The following is a 23,665-nucleotide window of genomic DNA, read 5'->3' as shown; positions in this document are numbered from 1 at the left end:
CTCTCTGCTACCCTCCCCAACACCACATCCTAGTCGGCATCATCAGATAAAGTTCTCCATCTCTAAAAATTACTGATCACCACCAGCCTTCCTGCTCTTCTGCTCAACCACTTCTACTGTGACACTTCTTCCCATGGGGAACCTCTGGCTCACTGGTTCGTCTCCCTTTGCCCTCTTATTGCCCACTCTGGGCTAAACTTCCCTTCCCAAGCAGGCTGTGTTCTGTGTTTGATCCTCTTAACGTTGCCTTGCCCTTTGTTTTGTTTCCATACCTCTCTGGCAAAATCCTGCTCATCCATGGTCTCTGGGTCTGTACCCAGGCTGCTGAAAACTGCACCGCCCTCCCCTCATTGCCATCCAGTCATCAACGTCTCCACCTCTGCTCCGGAGCCCACCTCCTAGCTCTCTCCTCACTTCCATTCCTGCACCTCCCAACTCTGTACCAGAGCCTTCCCATCTGTGTTTAATCATGACCTAAGCTCTTGGGGCTTCCCTGGTGGCTCAGATGGTAAAGAATCTGCCTGCAATGTGGGAGACCTGGGTTCGATCCCTGGGTCAGGAAGATCTTCTGGCGAAGGAAATGGCAACCCACTGCAGTATTCTTGCCTGGGAAATCCCATGAACAGAGGAGCCTGGAGGGCTACAGTCCAGGGGGGTCACAAAGAGTCGGACATAACCGAGCAACTAACACTAAGCTCTCCTGTCTAAAACTTTAGCAGAACAGAGCCTCCTTGAGTCTACATCCCCTCCGCTTATTTCTTCTCCCTCCCAGTCAAGGTTCTTAGAAGAATCATTTACTCTGATTGACTCCGTTTCCCCACCTCTTACTCACAATGCAACCCACTCCAACCTGGCTGCCATGGACATCTTCCACAGAAATGGCTCTTGGTCAGATGCCTTCCACGTCTGTGGTGCAGAAGGCCTCCTGTGGTCCTCACTGTGCTCGACCTCTCGGCAGCTCTGACTCACCTGGCCACGCCACACTCCTTGAAATGCTGTGTCCCTGAGCTTCTACGAAGCCACAGTCTCCTGATTCTCTCCTGGCTTCTTCTGCTCCTCCCTTCTCCAGTCCTGGGATTCCTCCAGGCTTGCTTCTCTTCTCACTCTACACCTGGGAGTAAATCCTGGTTTTCTGTCACAGGCTTCTTAGGCAATAATGATGACTTCTTTGCCTGTTCTTCTCACAATAATATTTTCAAATGCATAAAATAAGATGCACTTCCTATTCACAATGTAACCCACTCCACTCTGGCTGCCCATCAACAGGCCCAGTGCTAAAGTTCCCAGCCTGGCCCTTCGTTCTTTTTTTTCCCTCCTGGCTGCACCACACAGGATGTAAGATCTTAGTTCACCAACCAGGGATCGAACTCATGACCCCTGCCGTAGAAATGTAGAGTCATAACCACTGGACCACCAGGGAAGTCCCCATCAGCTCTGTAAGGGCAGTCTTTGAGTCCTTATTCTCATAGTCCCAACATAAGTAGTTGTGTTGCCTTTTCCATTGGAGGTTCCCTGTTAGTGTAACTGTATGCTCATCCTAAAGCACCAAGTGTAAGATAAGACATTTCCTTTAAAATTTATCTTACATTGACTTTACTGAGTTGATCACTGATCTCTCATTGTTACCTGATGATATTATGAAGAGAAAGGTTGCTTTTTAATATTTATTTATTTATTTGGCTGTGTCGGGTCTAACTTACTGATCTTTGTTGCGTCGTGAGGGATCCTTCATTGCGGCATACTCACGGACTTCCGTAGTTGCAGGGTGCGGGCTTAGTTGCTCTGTGGCCTGTGGAATCTGCCCAGACCAGGGATTGAGCTTGTGTCCCCTGCCTTGGAAGGTAGATTCTTAACCACTGGACCACCAAAGAAGTCCCGGCCAAGATTTTTTAATCTAAAGAAATGAATGTCTATGATGAACCATACATTAGAAGACCAGCAGCATTTTCCAAAAGTACCTCATTTATCCCAGCTGCCCTGAAAACACCTGTACTTCTCCATCTATAGCGCCGCTCTCCCTTTCCCTCCAGCATTTTACCAGGAGCTTCTAAACATACGGAGAGGCTGACAGATGTGTACTATGAATATCCACATCCCCACCACCTAGATACTACAGTGCTGACACTTTGCTGCACCTGCTTTATCACGTATCTAGCCCCTTATCCATCCATTGAGCCATCTCGTGTTTTGGTGCATTTCAAAGTAAGTTGCAAACATCAGTACTCGACCTGTTTCCCCCTGGAGAAAACTTAAAAAGCATAAGATGTTATGGAAAAACCCAAACGAACTTTTTGGCCAACCCAGTACGTCATTCTGGAGAAGGGAATGGCCACCCACTCCAGTATTCTTGCCTGGAGAGTTCCATAGACAGAAGAGCCTGGTGGGCTGCCATCTACGGGGTCACAAAGAGTCAGACATGACTGAACGACTAACACATACATACATCATTGCTGCTGCTGCTTCTGCTGCTAAGTCGCTTCAGTCATGTCCGACTCTGTGCGACCCCATAGACGGCAGCCCACCAGGCTCCCCAGTCCCTGGGATTCTCCAGGCAAGAACACTGGAGTGGGTTGCCATTTCCTTCTCCAATGCGTGAAAGTAAAGTTGCTCAGTTGTGTCCGACTCTTAGCGACCCCATGGACTGCGGCCCACCAGGCTCCTCCATCCATGGGATTTTCCAGGCAAGAGTGCTGGAGTGGGGTGCCATTGTCTTCTCCGACATACATCGTTAGCTAGAGTTGAATATTTGTTTACAGTTTTTGTGATTTGATTTGTTCTATTTTTTTCCTATTTTTAAATTTTAGAGGTAAAAATTACCTCCCGTGACTTATACAGATATTAAGAGCAGTATTTCATGAGTTTTGATAAATGCTTGTAACCATATAACCTGACTCCTCACTGAGTTTCCATTATCCCATGCCCCTTCCCAGTCAATTCCCGCCCCATCCCTCTCAGAGGCAACCACTATTCTGCATGTTTTCACCATAAATTAGTTTTGTCTTTTCCCATTTTTTTACACTCTTTTCAGTTTAGCTTTTAAGTCATTTCAGACCCTTTTTAGAAATAGGTGGAATATAGATTCTAAACAGATGAGCTAAAATAAATGAACCTACTCAATAATTAAATTAAAATTACATACAAGTTACAAATTACAGTATTTTCCCAAGATGACAAAGACTCTTTCTAAAAGATAATATGTAGTTGGAGAATACTTGTAGAATCTGGCATGTACATCTGGAAATGTAAATTAATACATCATTTCTGGAGGACAGTTTGGGAACAAAAATTTGTAAATCTTTGTGATACTGTTAATCTACCAATATAAATTCCCACTTCAGGAATAAAGAAATAATTGATGATGTGCATAAATATATAAGAATATTCATCATAGCATCATTTACCACAGAAGAAATTGGAAGCAACCTAAATGACCAACAGAAATAATTATGACAGAGCCATACAATGTGAATATATTGTAAAGACAAAGAGAGCTGTTAAGAAAGAATAAACTTTACTTAGTGGGTTTGTTAGAGTAACATTTGTATTGTGATTCTGAAATTATTTCATGTGTATTGCAGAGTAAAAAATTAATAAATGTTATAACTGAGGAATAAAGATTTTAAATATGAGAGAGAAAATAAAAGAAAGGAAGGGAAAACCCCATAAAATATTTAATTTTAACTTTAAATATTTCTGTGAGCTTATAATTTTTAAAATACATATTTCTAATTAATTCCAGTGAAAAGATTTAGGAACACTGTCCCTCTATTTGCAATAAATGCGCATAGCAAGCAGATATTGATTTCTAAATAGCTCTCTAAACTAGAAGGAACTAGAGCTTACTGGGAAAACAACTGATTCTAGGTCTGAGCCAGGTAAAGTACAAGGTTAGGCTATGAAATTTTACTGTACCAGAAAGCGAAGAAGTGCTCAGGGACTCAAGTCAACAGTAGACTAGAATGAATTCCCATTCACCACTTCTTGAGCCTCAAAAAATGTGATGAGATAATTAAATAAAATATGCCCGTGAGACCACAATGATGATAACAAACAAGTAAACAAACAAGAAGGGAGGAAAGGAAAATTCTTTAGAGAAGAATACCAGCTAATAATTGTAGAAGAAATAATAGAAAAATCATCATTTTGCTACTATGATGTAACTATCAATTCAGTCAAAGCACATCAAAAGATGCTAAAATTATTGAATAAAATGTGTAATTAATAGGCTATTGTCAAAGAATCATCCCATAGATTACCTACTAATTACAAAAGGGAAACGTGCACTTTTATATTAAAAAATAATATAGAAAAAATCTAACAGTCAGAAACCTAGCAGTCAGCTCCTTACCCTAGAGACCAAACAGTGTTGTTTTGTGCTGAGGTGATGGATACCACCACCTGTGCAATATTCTTACCCAAAATGATTAACCCCCAATTTTATTATGAGAAAGCTTGCAAATCCAAAACACACAACCTTCTATGAGGCTGAGACTTTTCAAACAGTAAAAATCATGAAAAGGCAAAAAGGGCCGAGAACTAGAGAGACATAGCAAGTGCGTGCAACTGGCGTATCTTCACTGGACCGTAGATCGAAACAGGCACTCTGGTGACAGTTCAGTTCAAATATGCTCTACATATTAGGTGATGTTATGAAGCTATTAAATTCTCTTGGGTCGGATAACAGTATTGTGGCTTTGTAGGAGAACAGCTATTTTGATAGGAGATGCATGTTGAAGTATTCAGGGGTAAGAGTATCATGAAGTCCAGTCACTTTTAAATTGTTTAGAAAAAGAATATATATATTAATTATATATATATTATATATATATATATAGAGAGAGAGAGAGAAAGCAAATTGGCAAGGGGAAGGGATGTTATTTCTATTATTCTTTCAACTTCTCCATAGATTTGAAATTTTTAAAAATAAGGTTGAAAAAATTGTAGAAAGGTATCTATGGATACAATGTATTATTAAGTGACAATGTAAAGTATGGTTCAATTCTATTTCTGTGAAAAGAAACATTTATGGGGATACATAAACATATGTGTAGGGTAATGTTAGCTGCTATAACAAAGGGACCAAAAATGTGATGATGCAGTCAAGACAGAGGTTTATCTCTTACACATATGATGGCCCAGGTTGGCTGAACCAGATCAGAAGGCATCTCTCCTCCACTAGGACTCACAGGGATTCAGGCCTGTGATGTTTCTGTTTAACACATACCTTTCCAGCTGAGGTGCAGGGCCAGAGATGATCTCTGAAGCAAGCTGCACACATCACTCCCGCTCCCACCCCATCAGGGAGCCTTTCCTCCCAGGGCAACACCTTGTTGCAGGGGAAACTGAGTCACTGAGTTCGGGGTGGGCGGCACATCCCAGCTGTGGCTCTCATCGCTCGAGCAGGGATTTCAGTGGAAAGCTAGCAGTCCCCAACAGAGTCATTAAAAAGGGCTCTGAAACAACACAGACCAAGCGATTTGCAGTTTTTATTCCAAGGTTAATGGAGCTTTGAATGCTTTAAAATTTCTCTCTTTGTCTTTAGTTTTCCATTATGAACATGCATTTTTCTTGCAATAAAGAAGAGACTTACATTTTATGAAAATAAGCCATTGAAACTACAAAAACATCATTTCACTGGCAAATTGGCTGGATGCTTCATTTTTTTCTCCCTGAAAGAAACATACAAGCTAATCTTAAATACCACAAATACCACATTAAAATGACAGCTTTCAACTCAGAAACCTTCAGTTGGACCCTATTCTCCAATGCATTGATTCTCCATCCTTTGCTTGAATCTCAGAGACCCCCACGATGTGTGGGGGACTGTCCCAGCCAGCTATATTTCCTACCTCCCTTCCCCACGCCCTCTGTTCTGGCCACGTGCCTCACTGAGAATCACACCTCGTGTGTCACTCCATCCACACCTTGGCTCCTGTGCTGATTCCAGCCAAAGCCAGTTCCCATCAGTCTTTCATAGCAAATACCACCTAGAAAATACCACCTCCTCCATGAAGCATCCCTTAACTTCTCGTTTTTTTTCTTTTTCTGCTGTGAATGCCTCTGAAATTTAGAACTGGTACCACCCAATTTATACTTCACTAAACATAGTTTCGCTAGTATGGCTAGTATTGCGCCTCTCCCATTGCAAGCACGGGCTTCCCAAATGGAGCAGTGGGAAAGAACCCACCGGCCAATGCAAGAGATGGAAGAGATGCAGGTTCAGTCCCTGCGTTGGGAAGATCCCCTGGAGGAGGAAATGGCAACCTACTCCAGTATTCTTGCTGGGAGATCCCATGGGCTGAAGAGCCTGGCAGTCCATGGATTTGCAAAGAGCTGGACATGACTGAGCACGCCCACACTGCAAGCGCCTTACTTGTATGTGGGGGCTGAAGACACAGTAGGTACATATGATGCTTTTCAATTAGATGTTTTATGACTTATTGTTTCGAGTAGGAGGTATTTTCATGGATGACCTGCACTTAAAGGCCATCTTTCACGTTCTTCAGATGCTCCTCTCACAGAGGGCAGTCCCAGTGTGCTACACAACACTATACTGGAGTGTTCAAATTTTTTAAATCCAACAATTTCCTGGCCACATGCCACTTCCTCACTCACTGCCCACCAAACAGAACTCCATCTCAGAAAACACTACATTTGCTTGTCCCCCAAGCATGAAAATGTATGGTTACCACCCATGTAAACCAACCATGATTTCTGAAGCACATGAGGGATTCAGTTGGGTTTAAGAAATACTAGCAAGTGTCATAAAACAGGTCATGTTTGCCATTTCAGTAGCTTGCAAAGCTTTCAGCCAGAGGCCCTTCCCCAGGGGGATGTCTCATAAACAGGAAGCAGGGTCTACTAAAGACCCACAATGCCTCTCCTTCAGACAGCAGCCCCAAAGGTGATCAAAGATTATGAAGACATTAACCCCATTCCAACTTGCTAGCATGAGAATCAGAGAAAAGATGGCAGACAGGAGCATTTTCTCTATAGCTGTTGTTGGTAGAGACAACGGCTCATGAAATTCAGGTACATGACAGCCCAGCTGACTCCCAAAAGCTTCTCCTGCTGAGTCTGATCTCATCCAACCCCACCTGGCAGCCACATCTTCAGGTGGGAGACACAAACGGGGTGAAGAAGCAGTGGGATTTAGGTGAGTGGTACCCAAGTCCAAATCCCACCCCTGCAAAATTACTAATCTGTTCTTTACTGTTGTTCAAGTTTACAATCCTGGTAAGCAATTTCAAAATCGTCTTGCACATGGAAAGAACTTTCCTGCCCTTGGTAGTGGTTTAGCTATTAAGTCGTGTCCGACTCTTACAACACCATGGACTATAGCCCACTGGGGTCCTCTGTCCATGAGATTTTCCAGGCAAGAATACTGAAGTGAGTTGCTATTCCCTTCTCCAGGGGATCTTCGAAACCCAGGGATTGCTGCCCTGACAGTTTTCTGCCCACCCCACCCCCACCCTGGAAAAGAAAACATTTAGCCAGCTTTATGAGACTGCATAGAAGCTGCTAACTTTATATTTCTTGAACTCATAAAGGTACCCATCCTGTCCCGAATGCTATTGGGTTGGCCAAAAAGTTCATCTGGGGTTTCCCGTATGACGTAATAGAAAAACCGGAATGCACTTCTTGGCCAGTGCTATATTTATGCAAGCTGCCCTCGATTTTCAAAGGCAGTTTTTGTGTCTGAGGCACAGTAGGAACATGGACTTTGAGGACAACACTCTGAAGACACACGTTTGCACCCACAGTCCCCTGGCCACCCCTCCCGTGTCATTACTGTTTGAGTGTCGAGTTTCACAACCTTGATCCTTCTCTTTCACCATCTCATGAGAATGCTTTATTTCAAATGTAACAAGCACACTGGCTTTCTCTGGCACCAGCCTGACACTGCTCTTTGCCTGTTTTCTTATTCACAGCAAGTCATGTCCTGATCTCTACACTAGGTCATAAGATCCACTCAGCTCAGCCTTCCATCCATCACGTGACACGTGACTGCAGTGGGATTTGCACACACCAATCAGAATTCAGCAACGGGAGGGAGGGAGGAGGCGGCATACCGGTTGAGAACCAGCTCCTTAGGTCTTGGAAATGAGCCATCAGGCAAGAGCTGGAAAATGACTTGATCCTTTCTGTTCCTGACGACTTCTGTCTCCTTGCTCTTCTGATCATCTCTGTTCAATGTCACCCTGCCGTCTCAGACTCAACATCAGTAGGTCCTTGTCTAAAGATCTAGTCACTCTCACATCCCTGGGAAAATGTATCCCACTTCCCAATTCTTGGGTCTCTACCTTCCAGAAGGTCTAACCAGAACCATTATAATGTTTCAAAATCCTACTTCAGTGAGTGCCCAGCGCCACATACATACCCTAAGGTAAATTCTTTTTCCTGTATGAGTTTTTCTCTGAACTTTTTTTCTTTTAATTGGTTTGATTAAAATTTTTTGTACTATTTATGTATTTGGCTGTGATGGGTCTTAGTTGCAGCATATGAGCTCTAGTTCTCTGACCAGGGATTGAACCCAGGCCCCCAGCATTGGGAGCATGGCATCTTAGCCACTGGATCACCAGGGAAGCCCCTTTCTGAACTTTTGAGAGATTCTAGCTCTAAGGTAATATCTCAACTTTATTGTGGACAATGCCCAAAGAGCAAGCTGGGGAATCTTTGAAAAATGTTAATTACAAAAATCCTAATACCCTATATACAAATTAATTTCAATAATAGTTTCTTTAGTTAACATGGCTCTCTTAGGACTCTTTTCAGACTGCCAAGAGAGAATCTAATGTCTGCACATGTATGATATAGTCTAGGCTTTCCAGTTTTGTTTGTTTTTGTTTCATGTTTCAGGCTTTGATTTTGAAAGACAGAGCTAGTTTTCTTCCTCTTAAAGGAATAGCAATGTGCTGTTGCCTCCACCTCCATGTGACATTTCAACATAGGAACATAAGGGAGAAGAAATGAAAATTGTAATTACTCTTTAAACTTGCAAGAGGAGGAGACACTGTTTTAAAATCAGCTTTAAATCAGTATAATTTAATTATTATCATCTGATAATCTTTAAATGTTAAATATTTTCCATTAGAGCTTTATTGTCTGAAGGGGAAATTGTACCACATTTTTCTTAAGGCTAGATAAATATCAACTGGCTACTTATGTCACAATCATAAATTATACAGCCTTTGGAAGAAATCAAGAGTCGAGTGTAGGACTTGCCCCACCTTGCTGTCCGTTGCTCTTTGAAATACGTGAAAACCCACTAGAATTTCCAGAGGGGCTTATGGTTTTGGTTTCAACAGCAAGCAGTTAATGTTCAGTAGTTAGCTAGTTAATTGTTTAAACGGCTTAACATGAACGGCTAATTTCAAAAGCCAATGCTTACACGGCACTTCCTCAGCGCCTGGCAGTGTTCTAAGTGCAACAAACATATCCTAACTCATTTCATCCTCACAGAACCACCTAAAGGAAGGCACTATTGTTCACAGATGAGAAAACCTGAGAGGCAAAGAGATGAACTACCTAAAACTAACACTATGTCACCCAGTCACTATGTGTAACAGCGAGGATTCACTCCCAGGATGTTGGGCTACAGAGTCTTATATATTAATATTACATTTTATTGCCAGAATGAGTTACTACAACTTCTTTCACCCAAGGCTCACCCTCCTTGGATAACGAAATGGGCTTTCAGGAGAGAGGATGCATGAGAATGGCTGAGTACTTGACAAGACCCAAATGAGGACACAAAACGTTGAAGTGATTGGCTTAAGATGAGTCAATGGAGCAAGCAGGAAAAGACCCCGTAGTGCATTTATAAGTATTCTAGTTCTTTCCATTGTGGATTTAGTTCCCAGCTGACAAAACACTCACTTTCAGCTGTAATTTCTGGACCTAAGAGTGATTATCATACTCGTAATATGTATGACTGAGTTCCTTTGCTGTCCACCTGAAACTATCAGCTATATTCCAATATAAAATAAAAAGTTAAAAAAAAAAAAGAGAGGGATTCACAACTGGAAGTCAGGTTGATAGAACCAGGAACCAGAGAAAGATGTATTTGAAAGGCAAGTGCATGATTCCAAACATAATTTTCTTGTTGTTTGTTGCTTAATTGCTAAGTTGTGTCCAACTCTTTTAGGCATGGTTTAATTGGCCAAACTTTCTTTCACGTTTGGTACAAATGAAAGGGAGACGGGAGGATAAACATGGCTTAACACCCCACCCAATTAAGAGTCTCTTCACCAACTCCTCTGGATTCACTACCACCTGGGGCAAGCAAAAATTCTCATTCTGGCTGAGGGTGATGGGGAGAGACCCATCAGTAGCAGTGGACACTATTAACTGCTCTTGATGCTGTAACCATGGATATTGGTTGTCTTAGCCCAGAGCATCTTTCCTACCTTTCCACTGGCTGAAAATAGATGTGTGAGCAGGCTTCTCCATTCACTAATGTAAGTGTGTGGAAGTTTGGTCACATGCTCACTGATGTTCTTCTTGCCTATGACCGTCTTAGGCACCATCATTAAAATCTGCCCACATTTCCTTCTCTGAGAATGGGAAGCCTATCTCCTGCCCAGAAGTGACCTCGTGTTTCATCTTTGACATTTCAGAATCATCGTCAAGGACTTCTGCTAAATTCCAGATTCACAAGGGAAAAGGGAGAACAAGCAACTCATTATGTCCTTTCCTTCTTCTCGCCCCTTTATCGGAGGGTGGTCTGTTTTCTGAAAATGCAGAGAGAAACAATAATTATTTGTTGGAAGGCTGTCGCCAGGCTCTAAGTTACCAAACAAGATTTATAATCCAGAGAAGAATGATCTGTCCACCTGTAGATTTGTACTGACTTCCCTATAGAAGACTGACAGGTGGGGGACTTTTTTGAGAGCTGAGTTTGTCTCACGTTGCACCCAATAATTCCTGAGTCTTTTCCTGAGTCAGGTGGCTTGAAATGAAAATGCCACAACTGTCAGCGAGAACAGGGAGCAAGATCAATACAAATTGCCACCACTGGAGAGGCAGGGGAGGGGGTGGGTGGGCATCAATTTAGCACTCTGTGTCAACAGAGGAATACGTTTTCAGAGGACTTGCCAGTACAGACCATTGTGCAATGCAGGAGTATTTAGTGACCCTTTCCCTGGGAGGAGGGGAGGCAGTCCTTTGGTTTTATTTGCCATGGAGCACATCACCTAGCAAATCATATGAACACCAGGACCTAAGACCGTAAGGCAGGACTTAAATCACCTTCAAGACCAAGTTTCTCCTAATTATGTATGTTGTTTTCACTCTAAGTGTGGCAAAGTATGATAATTGCTCAGTCGTGTCCAATTCTTTTGCCACCCCTTGGACTATAGCCCGCCAGGCTCCTCTGTCCATGGAATTCTCAGGCAAGAATACTGGAGTGGGTAGCCATTCCCTTCTCCAGGGGATCTTCCCAACCCAGGGATCAAACTCAGGTCTCCTGCACTGCAGACAGATTTCACTGCATCTGTAAGGCTGTGTTAAGATATTCTGACACCACGTGAGTCATGATTTGTCCATGCATAGATTAATACTGACTTCTTTGCAGAAGACTGACAAGTAGAGTCTTTCTTAAAAGATTAATCTGTCTTATGTTGCACCCGATAATTCAGAGTATTAAATGAGGTCTCATTTATTCAGTCCCAACACACGTCTCTAAATTTCCTTTTCATTGTCAACTATATGATTAACGTAAGGAATGGTTCTTCCTCACCCACCCTGGAGTAGCTCAAATAACAAATATCAAGAAGTTTAAATGCATGGATGCTTTCATATGCAGCTTTTAACATGAGCTGTTTACTGGTCATCCAATTACTTAAGGGTCAGGAATTCATTCTTTTCATAATGTCATACCAAATAGACTCATTAACTTTGCTATTATTTCTAAATTGCTACACCCAGTCCATGAAAATCTGACTGGCGAAAAGGGCACATTGAGCTGGCAGGACACTCCGATGTCTCTGCTGAGAGGTTGCTGCATTTGGCTTGTCTCTTTTTCCTCTGCCCAGCAAAGAGGACCTATTGATCACTGATACTCAGATCTGATCTTTCATTTTCGGTAGAGTTCTGGTGATGAGGATGCTCAAGCCGAACCAAGATTATCTGCCGCAAGTTCTGCTTGTAAGATCGATTCTAGACTTCCGGCAATTGACCAAACCTCAGTCAAGCAGAAACATAAGAGTACCATGACTCCCAAGAAATTAGAGAAAGCGGGCCCCAGCAAACCCCCTCCAGGTGAGTGGCAGGTTTATTGAAATTCACAAAATCTAAAAGGTGAGTGACAGTTTTCTATTTTGAAATTCACAAGCTTTTTAAAGTCTAGCATCACACCAAGGACAACAATCATATAGGTGGTCTGATGACAGCCCAGTGTTTTTCATGTGGCTCATTCAGGTTTTGGAGGGTTTGATGATCTGCTAGTGATCAGATTCATTTTGGAGAACATCAGGTTGAAGAGGTGTGAAGTAGGCAGAGTAAGGGTCTCCACTGCCCACGCATTCTGCCCACTCACTGCCTTTGTGTGGCACTGGCTTAGAATGGCTGCCCTTTCACCTTCGTCACCCTTCTAGGAGGATAAAGGCATTTGGCCCCAGGTATCAAGTTTTATGGCTCAATACAGAGCATGAAGGGAAGCTTTCAAATGCATCTGAATGGCATAATTTACTGCCGAGAAAGAGAGTAATAAAGTTTTCTAGTTCTGTGGTTGTCCTCTCTGGGGGAAAAAAGGGGAGGGGGGCCTTGATAAATCCTCCCCTTTGTGCAATTTGGTAAATAATTCACTCTTTAGCTGCCTTTGAAGCAAGACCCGTCCTCTGCTTCAGGCAGGAGTGACTTAATAGTATCCAGAGAGGGGATAAATGCAGCCGGAAGTTTAGAGTCCCTCAGGCTCATCTCCATTAGAGCCAACATCTGTAGGACAAACTTGATTCCTCTGGGGAACTGACGTGGAAGTTGGGATAGCCAGGCAGAAAGGGCCGTCTTCTGCTTGCAATGGAATGGAAACGATCCAGATTAACTGCCCAAAAATTCGTAAACAGCATGCAATTTGTTTAAAAGCACAATGACTTTCTAATCCTAAATAGCTCCTGTTCTGCAACCACCCATCCAGTTAAGTCTGGATGCATTTTTAGACAATGGCAGCTCTCAGATTAACTAGGCATATTTTATAGCTTTAATAAAGTTGGGGGAAAAAAATTGACTTCTGAAATGATGTCCTTTCAGGCAAAGCCCCAACTCCTTTTCCTATTTAATTGGCCAAATTTTCTTTTACCTTTGGTGCTTTAAAAGCAAAAGGTACAATGAATGGGTGAAGGAAGGATAAACATGGGTTAACACCCTACCCAATTAAGAGTCTCTTCACCAACTGTTCTGGATTCACCACCACCTGGGGCAAGCAAAAATTCTAGTTCTGGCTGAGGGTGATGGGGAGAGACCCACCAGTAGCAGTGGACACTATTACTGCTCCTGACGCTGTAACCACAGATATTGGTTGATGCTCTGTAACCCAGAGCATCCTTCCTACCTTTCCATTGGCTGAAAATAGATGTGTGAGCAGGCTTCTCCATTGTAATGTAAGTGTGTGGAAGAAGTTTGGTCACCTGCTCACTGATGTTCTTCTTGCCCATGACTGCCTTAGGCTCCATCATTAAAATTTGCCCACATCTCCTCTGAGAATGGAAAACCTATCTCATGCTTAGAAGTGACCTCATGTTTCTTCCTAGTTAACAACTGCTCATTTTGAAGTGTTTTAGTAGGAATTAGGTTTTTAATTCAACTGTTTAAGAATGAAATAGGGCAGATAAGATCACTCCTCAAATATTTCAAATACATGCTGTCATGGATCGAACTGAGGATGTCTTTTTAAAAACTGAATTTAAGTTTAAATAATGGAACTGTAGTCACTCGTTTTAATTTTTAGCCTTCTTGCTAAAACTGGGTAGCCGTTTGCATGCTGTGTTTTGTCCTTTGCAGAGATAAATCATTCAAATGGACAGTTTAGGCCCATTCCACGTTTAGTTTGTCTGATTAACACAGATGTTCTTCCAACTGAGCGCACTCCATATGGAACTTACAACACTTACAGGAAAGGAAAATTAACTCACTTTCCATTCTATAAAACCTCAAATTTGAGGAATCACTAGACTGGAAAGCACCAAGGTATAGACAAGATAGCCAAGTTGGCAGAAGGATAATTATTTCACCAAATAAGAGATGTTACTTCCCAGTGGCTCAGCAGGTAGAGAATCTGCCTGCCATGGAAGGAGATGGGTTTGATCCTTGGGTCAGAAGATCCCCTGGAGAAAGAAAGGGCAACCCAATCCAGTATTCTTGCCTGAAAAATCCCACAGACAGAGGAGCCTGGAGGGCTACAGTCCCAAGGGTCGCAAAGAGTTGGACACTATGAGTGACTAGGCAAGCAACACTTGGAGTAAAAGCCTTTAAAAACCACCTTGGTTAAAAAAAAAAAAATCCACCAGCTTAAAAATAATACAATAAGTAAATTTGAAAACAGCAGCTTTATTATCACATTATAGCTCTAGACTGTGTCCGAGCTCTATGCAACCATGAGCAGGACCACTGTGGCCCAGCCATCCAGGGAGCATAAAAACCCTGCTGATTGATGTTAGTTACTATAGCAAATTGGGTTAATCTGGTAAACTAAAGGTAGAGTCTTGGTGTGTTGGGATCCACTCATTTCACGTGTGTAGTCTCACCCACTGAATTCCTTTATCAGTCCAGTGAAACGAGAGCCCATGGACAAGGCAATAACTTAAGCTGAGTTTATTCAGGCAAAGTTGAGGCCAGTGGTGGTGACAACTCAGAACATTCTGATAAATACCCTGCTGTAGTAGCAAAAGAGGTGTGGGGACCTAAAGTATCTAGGACACCTCCATCCAATTCGGTGGCTAAACTCACAGGCTCCTGCTTTCCTTCACCTCCATAGGGAAATAATTTTCTAAAGCATTTTGGGGGCCACCCAAAGATTGTAGCGAGTTACCAAAACTTGCCATGTCAGACCTGAGTTCTACACAAAACTAATTCCATTAAGACAGTGGAATTCCTTTGCTCAATAGGCTAACATTCCATACTGTGTTATGCCACACTTTTCCTGGAAAAAATAATTCAGCTGGGGAATGTGGCCTGCAAACCTATGTAGTGATATTCCATTATAACCCTTATATGTGAAGTATCATCCGGAACCCCTAAACCGGCTATTTATAAGAGAGGAACCATCAGTACCCGCTACTAATAGATTTATAGCCAACAAGGTCTCCGATTTTCATTGTACCTCACACTCTGTTAGAAGGAATTCACGCATTTTAAATTCATTCATATATTCCATGGAACAGTTTCTAAATGAGTTGGCTTATGATTCTCCTTGTCCCCTATCTCCATGCAGTTGGGGGCAAGTGCTTTAGCGACAAAATGCTTGGATTAGCATCTGGGCCCTGTTTCTCATTTGCTGTGTCCTTCTGAGAAGTAACTTCTCTGTGCCTCAGTTTCCTCATCTGTAAAATGGCAGAGCCTGGGAGTCAGAACAGATCCTACCTGCTAGCATAGCCGTGAGGATTCAATGATAAAACATATTCTCAACCATCAGCACAGCCTCCAGCACCATAGCTCATATATGATAGCTCACATATGATAGCTCAGTTGGTAAAGAATCTGCCTGCAATGCAGAAGACCCCAGTTTGATTCCTGGGTCGGGAAGATCCCCTAGAGAAGGGATAGGCTACCCACTCCAGTATTCTTGGGCTTCCCTTGTGGCTCAGCTGGTAAAGAATCTGCCTGCAAGGCTGGAGACCTGGGTTCGATCCCTGGGTTGGGAAGCTCCCCTGTAGAAGGGAAAGGTTACCCACTCCAGTATTCTGGCCTGCAGAATTCCAGGGACTGTATAGTCCATGGGGTTACAAAGACTCAGACACGACTGAGTGACTTTCACTTCACTAAGGTATCCTGCACACAAGAGCTTTATTCAATAAGCAGAATGGACTAGAAAATTTTGTTTTGTCTTTATGTTAACTCCTCCCCCGCCCCTCAGTCTTCTCTCCCTTAGCAAAAATCAGAATTGTACTTTTAAACACCTAACACAAACAAAGGCACAGACATTTTTACCACACCCTAAATTTTTAAAGCAAAACACCAAATGGAAAAAGATGAACAATCAGAAAGCATTCATCAAGCCAGAGATTTGCTTTCCCTCCAAAAAGACATGAAAAACTCAGGCAGCGAGTCAAGACTTAGCTGGGTCTGACATGCAATCGATTCAGAAATCCTATTTCTTGATCAAGGTGAACATGGATGTGGAGTGAGAAATAAGCCTGGCCCAGTTAACATATTCTCCTTTCAGAAGCAGAGGGAGGAGGCTTGGGGATTAACCTTTACCAAAGGCCCAGTCTGTACCCAGGATCTGAGTCCTTCCATTGACCTGTAGGAACCAGCGGGAAGCAGAGCAGACAGCAGGCCCATCGAGGGCACGGAGCTGTGGGGGCCACAGGCTCCTGGACTCCTGCCTGTTCCCAGAACACCTCCCAGCCCCATCCTGACTTGGCCAGGAGCCGCCTCTCCTCTCCAGGACATGTAGAGCCATCCAAAGGCCACTGTGCTGTGGGGGTCTGACACCCAGAGTCCTAAGACGCTCCTGACCCCGAGTGCCAGGCTTATAGGAAGTAAAAGCCCTTGCCTGACCTCTCCTCTCACCCGGAGCCCCGGCACAGTCCCTCTCATTATGTGCCAGGAAAAGTGATCTGGATGGAGTCCGGTGAGCCTGCTTCCAAAATCTTGCCCTTTAAAACAGAGCCAAATGTTCTGATATTCTCCTCACTTCTTATTGAGTTCAGTGTTAGTCATTACCAGATACAGATTTGTAGGAGTAGCAAGACCTAGTCAGCCTAAGAGTGGGCTTATGATGGAGTCTGAAACTAAGAAAAAGCAGCAAACTCATATTTTAAAAGGTACACCTCTAAGACAACTGTGGTCTCTTTTGGATTGGGAAATAGTCACTTGAAGAGCAGCCAGGAAGAGAAATTTGAGGGCAAATCCCAAATCTTCATAACTTACCTGGCAAGTCAGTTCTGTTGAAGATTCCCTGAGAGGCCGTGATGAATGGGTTTCCAGGCAAGTCCAGCGGCGTCCAACAACTTTCCAAGCTGTCTGCCCAAGTTAGAAAACAACTGACATAGCAAATGCTCCTGTATTTATAGACTGAAGCCTAATTCTCAGTCCATGTATGGTCATGCTCCTAAATGAGGGGCGCAGGTATCACAGAGCCCAGAATTTGAGGTCCTGGTTCAGATTTCTGGTCTACTTCACCCTATAAACTGTCAACTTCTGCAATCTCAGTTTTCTCATCAGTAAAATGGAGTGGTTACCAACACCACAAGGTAGATGTGAGGACTAAAATCCTGGGTATAGACTGGGCTTTAGGTAAAGGTTAATCCCAAAGACCCCCTCTACTAATGAAGCCTGCTCCCAACCCCATAGGCCACTCCCAGGTTAGCCTCTCTGTAAGAGAATAGCTCAACCAAAGATATTTTAGTTTGAGATGTGACAGGTCATAAGTTGATTATTTAAAATGTTTAACTCTGATTATCAATAAAGTCATCCATCTATACCCCTAGGACCTATGGGATATTAGCAACACATTCAACTTGCTCCCCACCATCTCAGAGCACGTGGCACAAGGAGCCTTGGTTTTCCTGCCCATCATGCATTCAATCAGCACTTCACTATTCACCTACTGCCTGCTTATCTGCCAGGCACCACACAGATACTGGGGATACAAGAATCAAGCACACAGGACCTGCCTTCCAGGGGCTCCCAGCCTAGTGGGAGGGTGGGGCACCAGCACACCCTGGCCAAGGAAAGTTCTAAGGATGTGTTGGGAGGGGCCTGTGGGGCAAAAAATCCTGAAGGAGGGGATTTAGCCAGGGCCAGAGGAGGAAGGTGGCTTCCCAGCTGGCTAGGGGTAAAGAACATGCCTGCCAGTGTAGGAGACACAGGTTCAACCCCTGGGTCAGGCAGATCCCCTGGAGAAGGAAAGGGAAACCCACTCCAGTATTCTTGCCTGGAAAGTTCCATAGACAGAGGAGCCTGGCGACCTACAGTCTGTGGGGTTGCAAAGAAGCAGACAGGACTGAGCGAATGAGCACAGGAGATTAAAGCAGGAAAGGTGCACCCAGCAGAGGTGCTGAAGACACAAAGGTGTGGAAGAGAGGACGAGGAAGAGGGAGGAGAGAGAGGACGGACAGACAGACAGACAGACAGACATGGAGGAACTACAGCGAGGCTAGGGGCTCACAGTATCTCCAGACGAGGAACAGGGGCATCACCTGAGAACTTGTTAAAAATGCAAGAACCCCAGCCCAGCCTTAACAGGCTCCCGCATATAACAGGCTCTCTGGGAGATTTGTGTGCACAGGTTGAGTTTGAGAAGCTCTGGGTCAGGATCAGGCTACAAGTCAGGAAGTGTAAAGTTGGTGCCCTCCAGGTAAGCAAGGATCCTGCTCCCGAGGGCCCTGAATGTCATGCTGGAGGTGCTGGAGCAGCGGGCTGAGCAGGGAAAGGACGCTACCAGATCAGCATTGTTAGCAGCTGACCGGGACCAGGGAAGGAAGTTGGCAAGGAGGGTGAGGGCAGACAGAAGCCAAAAGACCAGACTACCTGCAACCCAGAGAGACCTGAAAAGGGCTTGACCTGGAGCAAAAGCAGCGGGAGAGGGTCTGGGCCAGAAGGATGAAAGTAAGTTTAAAGAAGTAAACCTGGCAGAATTTGGTGAGGGTCAAGAATGGGGAAAAGGAAAAAGGAGGAATCCGAGAGATCTTGGATTTCTGGCCCAGAAAACTAGGCCAAGGGCGGCTGAGAAACCAAGGAGAAGGCAAGGCTTATTCTGTAGCTGTTGTCTTCAGGAACATCCTGGTCAGGCCAGGAGATGCCAGGAAGCACCTGGTTACCCAGGTCTGCTGCTCAGCAGAGGACTCCTGGCCACCAGGAGGAAGCCAAGGGCCTGCAGTGAGTAAGAGGTGGCTGAAACCACAAGAGTATCTTCCCTGAGAGAGTGGATGGAGTAACGAGAGAGAAGGTGCAAGAACAGTTGAGAAAGGAAGGGAAAGACAACTACAGAGAAAGGTTCCAAGAAGTAGGAGCCACCCAGGAGCCAAGAGAGGCCTTTGGAAATGGGTGGGTAAGCTCCTACAGCACTTTCAAGCGCTTAAGGATTAGAGCCCTCCACTATAGGCAATGGCTCCAACAATGGCGTCTCAGCTTTGGAACCAAGTTCAACCGCAGCATTTCCCAAACTCCTGTGTTGCTAAGAGTCGCCAGGGAGGTCGTTAATAAAACACACACACCTGGGGCCTGTCCTGACTCAGAGCATGTCTCTCCAATGAAGGGGCCGCAAAGCTGGTGTTTTAACAAGCTCTACAGGTGATTCTCATCATAAGTTTGGTCCACTGTCTCGTAGCCTTGCTTCTCAAACTTTAAAATTCTCCAGAAATACCTGGGAACCTCAATAAACTGCCAGTTATGATTCGGTAGGTTTGAGTGGGCAGGAAGTCTGCATTTCTAAGCAGCTGCCAGGTGACAGCCACACTGCTGTGGTCTCAGGACCACCCTGGCAGGAACAGGGCTAGAGAGAACACCTCTCTCATTTTGCAGGCAAGGAAACAGGTTCTGAGGCGGTAAGCCGTCAATCCAAGGTGACCCAGCTCGCTGAGCGCCAGAGCAGAGAGATATGTCCTGCCTGAGGGGGGTCTCCCTGGATCGTGACTCCATCAGGCGCCCATACTCTGCCTCCAGCAAGGCTGGCAGATTGAGTGTGAGGTTAGCAAACAAATCATTAACTTCACCTGGACCCCTCCCTCCTGTCCACCTGCTTCTTCCTGCTTGCTCCCTCTCCCTGCCCGTGAGCCCACCAGGATCCCTCTGCTCCTTTCTCTTTTCCCCCAAGCCTCCCCTCTGCAACAGAAAGGCCAGATTAGGGCATGACCACAACCTCCCAACCGGGGTGGGCAGCTGGAAGATCGGGGGAGAGAGGCTTACCTAAGTGAGACCCCGCAGACCACCATATGTTGCTGCCAGAACAGCTAATCAGACTGGCTGTGGGAGAGGAGAAGGGCCCGTGAGCTTCCACATGGGAACTTAGTGGGGAAGAACTTTCCTGCATCTGTCGGGGACGCCGGAGACCAGTGGCCGGAAAGGGGGGTGATGGTGATGTCACTGCCCTGCTTAACTCTTCAGCGACTCTGAGACCCGAGCCAGGCGCCTCCTGGGCAGGAGCCAGGCACTGGGAGATGCCATCCACCCCTCAAGAACGATGTTTGAGTTTTGATTCATTCTCAGCCTTTTGAATGTCCTTTCCCCCCGGCAAGTGTTACCTCCTGACCGCTCTTTTTCTTTCGTGCAGGTGACAGCAGTGAGCACCCGCTGTTCTGTGTTGAATATTCCCCTTACTGCTCCGTCTTTGCTTTCTCCCCTGTCCCGCAGCCCAATACCAATTACTGCTGCCTCCTCCTGCCACTACTGCCACCCGCCTCCCCACCGGCGGGCCAGGACACCCCACCACCAGCCCGCTTTCCCCCCTTCCTGAGCCCCTGTCCTTCCTCCCCGGGCCCCGTGCCCGAGTCTCCAGCCACCCTGTGCTACTTCCCCGTCTCCAGCCCCAGGCCCATGGAGACCCCTGTGCTGTGCCTGCCCAGCCCCCGACGGCCCAGTAAAATTTACCTGGTGTGGTAAGTGGCCCTCGGCAGGGCGGGACACACAGCACAGTGGAGCCGAAGAGAAGGGGGGAAACCTCAAGCTTCCGGAGGGCAGGTGGACAAGAGGGGGGGCCCACGGCTGGCCAGTGTGGTGCGTCGGGGGCACAGGAAGACCAGGCAGCTGCGGCCACTTCACTAGCCTTCTCCTAGCACTTAAAGGACCAATAAAATCCCATCCTTCCTCTCTCAGTCTCTCCCTCTCTCGAGACTCATTTGATTTCTTCACACCTGTGTCTGGCAGGGTTTGGATTGTAACCGCCAGAAACCCAGGAGGCCCCTCCGTGTCCGATCGTAGTCCTGGAGCTGGCCCTGCGAGGGAGGCATCAGGGGCAGGACTGGGTGGGGGACGTCCACCCTGGGCATGAGAGCCGGTTCAGGATCACACCGGGGAGGGGCAAATGAAAGGCCTCAGACACTGTTTGTTTTCTTTCCTGGCTACTTATTAGGCCCTCCATCTCTCCAAATCAAAAAAATCCCACCTCCTGGGTCCCTAAATAAAACACATTTATGGTCCATAATTAAGCTTTCATTAAGATCTCCTCTGGGGATGTGAGACAACACACATTTCCCAGCACACTCAGACCAGCAAACAGACACGGCCGATTATTTGTGGCTGTACAGAAGGCTGCCTGTTCCACCAGGGCAACATCGGCTCTTGCGGTTAAGCTGTAATTCTGCCCGTGATCCAAAAGAAGCAATAAAACCTTTTCAAAAGGCATCTCTCAGGCACAACCCTAGGCACTGGGCATTAAAGTCGGGACGGGTACAGGTTCAGGAATTGGATTTCTCTCTCCACCTTTCTTTTTCACTTTGTCTATCCAGAACTGTGTCTCCTTCCTGGAGAAGGAAATGGCAACCCACTCCAGTACCCCTGCCTGGAGAATCCCATGGAGGGAGGAGCCTGGTAGGCTACCGTCCATGGGGTCGCAAAGAGTCGGACGTGACTGAGAGACTTCACTTCACTTCACTTCACACAGTGATGTGAGGAGTTAAAGGATGACCAGGTGCGTGGAATTAACATGGGCCACTAAATGGACTCGGTTCTCAGTCGTCAGGGGCCTTGGTGGGGGCGGGGGGTTGTTTTTGTAGGTCTTTTCCTTCTCTTGTTTCCTGCCTAGAGAAGTTTCTTCAGCATTTGTTGTAAAGTTGACTTGAAGGTGCTGAATTCTGTTCACTTTTAAAGCTTTTGACTTCTCCATCAAAATCTGAATGAGCGCCTCACTGGGTAGAGTATTCTTGGTTGTAGTTTCTTCTGTTTCATTGCTTTAAATATATCATGCCATTCCCTTCTAGCTTACAGAGTTTCTGCTGAGAAATCAGCTGTTAACCTTCTGGGTTAACCCTTGTATGTTATTTATCATTTTCCCTTGTTACTTTGAGCATCTTATCTTTGTCTTTAATTTTGGTCAGTTTGATTAGTATTGTGTTTCAGTGTGTTCCTGCTTCAGTTTATCCTGCCTGGGACTCTCTGAGTGTCCTGGACTGAAGTTCTATTTCCTTTCTCATGTTAGTGAAGTTTTCAGCTATTATATCTTCAAATATCTTCTCAGATCCTCTCTCACTTGTCCTGCTGCTGCTGCTGCTGCTGCTGCTGCTAGGTCGCTTCAGTCATGTCCGACTCTGTGCGATCCCATAGACGGCAGCCCACCAGGCTCCGTCATCCCTGGGATTCTCCAGACAAGAACACTGGAGTGGGTTGCCATTCCCTATAATGAAAATGTTGGTGTTTCTAATGTTATCCCAGAGGTCTCTTAGGCTGTCTTCATTTCATTTTTTCCTTTATTCTGTTCTGCAGTATTGACGTCCACCATTCTGTCTTTCCCTCAGGTATCCTGCTATTGATCCCTTCTAGTGTATTGTTCATCTGTTTGTTTCCTTTTTAGTTCTTCCAGGTCTATATTAAACGTTTCTTGCATCTTCTCAATATTTGACTCCATTATTTTCCCCAAGATCCCAGATCATCTTCACTATCATTATTCTGAATTCTTTTTCTGGAAGGTTGCCTGTCTCTACTTTATTGTTTTTCTGGGGTTTTATCTTGTTCCTTCATCTGGAAAATAATCTTCTGCCTTTCCATTTCTGTGATTTTCATTCTGGAGGCTGCAGGATTATAGTTCTTCTTGCTTCTGGTAGATGAGGCTATCTAAGAGGCTTGTGCAAGCTTCCTGATATGAGGAACTGGTGGTGTGTAGAACTCAGTCTTACTCTGGAGGGCAGGGCTGTGCTCAGTAAAACTTTAATCTGCTGTCTGCTGATGGCTAAGTCTGTGTTCCCTCCCTGTTAGTTTTTTGATCTGAGGCAACCCATCCCTGGAATCTGCAGGCTATATGGTAGAGCTAATGGTGATCTCCAGGACAGCTCATGCCAAAGGGTACTTCCTATGACTGCTGTGGCCAGTGCCTTTGTCCCTGTGGTGAGCCACTGCCAACCCATGCCTCTGCAGAAGACCCTCCAACACCAGCAGGTGGGTATGGTTCAGTCTCCTGTGGGGTCATACTGCTTCTTCTCGGAGTCTTAGTGCACACAGAATTTTGTGTGTGACCTCCAAGAGTGGAGACTGTTTCCCCTGCTCCTGTGGAAGTCCTGCAATCAAATCCTGCTGTTTTACAGAGAGATTCCCTGAGGATTCCTAGTCCCTTTGCTAGATCCCCAGGCTGGAAAGCCTGACATGGGGCTCAGAACCTTCACAGCAGTGGGAGAACTTCTGTGAGACTAGTGTTCCTCAGTTTTTGGGTCGTCCACCCAGTGGGTATGGGACTTGATTTTATCATGATTGCGCCCCTCCTCGGAGAAGGCAATGGCAGCCCACTCCAGTACTCTTGCCTGGAAAATCCCATGGATGGAGGAGCCTGGTAGGCTGCAGTCCATGGGGTCGCTAAGAG

The 23,665-nt window shown here is 45.2% G+C and overlaps 1 protein-coding gene and 1 long non-coding RNA gene across 2 annotated transcripts in view; one reads left to right on the top strand and one right to left on the bottom strand.

Annotated features, from left to right (window-relative positions):
* The window catches only part of LOC121820635 (uncharacterized), a 129,048-nt gene extending 108,110 nt beyond the window's left edge, over positions 1 to 20,938 (bottom strand). Inside the window, exons 1-5 of the long non-coding RNA XR_009595609.1 lie at positions 20,749 to 20,938; positions 20,068 to 20,124; positions 17,089 to 17,181; positions 5,591 to 10,733; positions 1,701 to 1,894 (exon numbers count right to left, since the gene is read on the bottom strand). This is a non-coding gene — a long non-coding RNA (uncharacterized LOC121820635). The remainder of the gene's footprint in view (positions 1 to 1,700; positions 1,895 to 5,590; positions 10,734 to 17,088; positions 17,182 to 20,067; positions 20,125 to 20,748) is intronic.
* The window catches only part of MARCHF10 (membrane associated ring-CH-type finger 10), a 113,766-nt gene that overhangs the window by 48,782 nt on the left and 41,319 nt on the right, over positions 1 to 23,665 (top strand). Inside the window, exon 4 of the mRNA XM_027974358.3 lies at positions 12,090 to 12,261. Within this exon, the coding sequence (XP_027830159.1) occupies positions 12,090 to 12,261 (172 nt within the window). The remainder of the gene's footprint in view (positions 1 to 12,089; positions 12,262 to 23,665) is intronic.

Source organism: Ovis aries, chromosome 11 (genome assembly GCF_016772045.2).
Source record: "Ovis aries strain OAR_USU_Benz2616 breed Rambouillet chromosome 11, ARS-UI_Ramb_v3.0, whole genome shotgun sequence".
NCBI lineage: Eukaryota > Metazoa > Chordata > Mammalia > Artiodactyla > Bovidae > Ovis > Ovis aries.
This window is presented reverse-complemented; position numbering and strand designations above follow the sequence as displayed.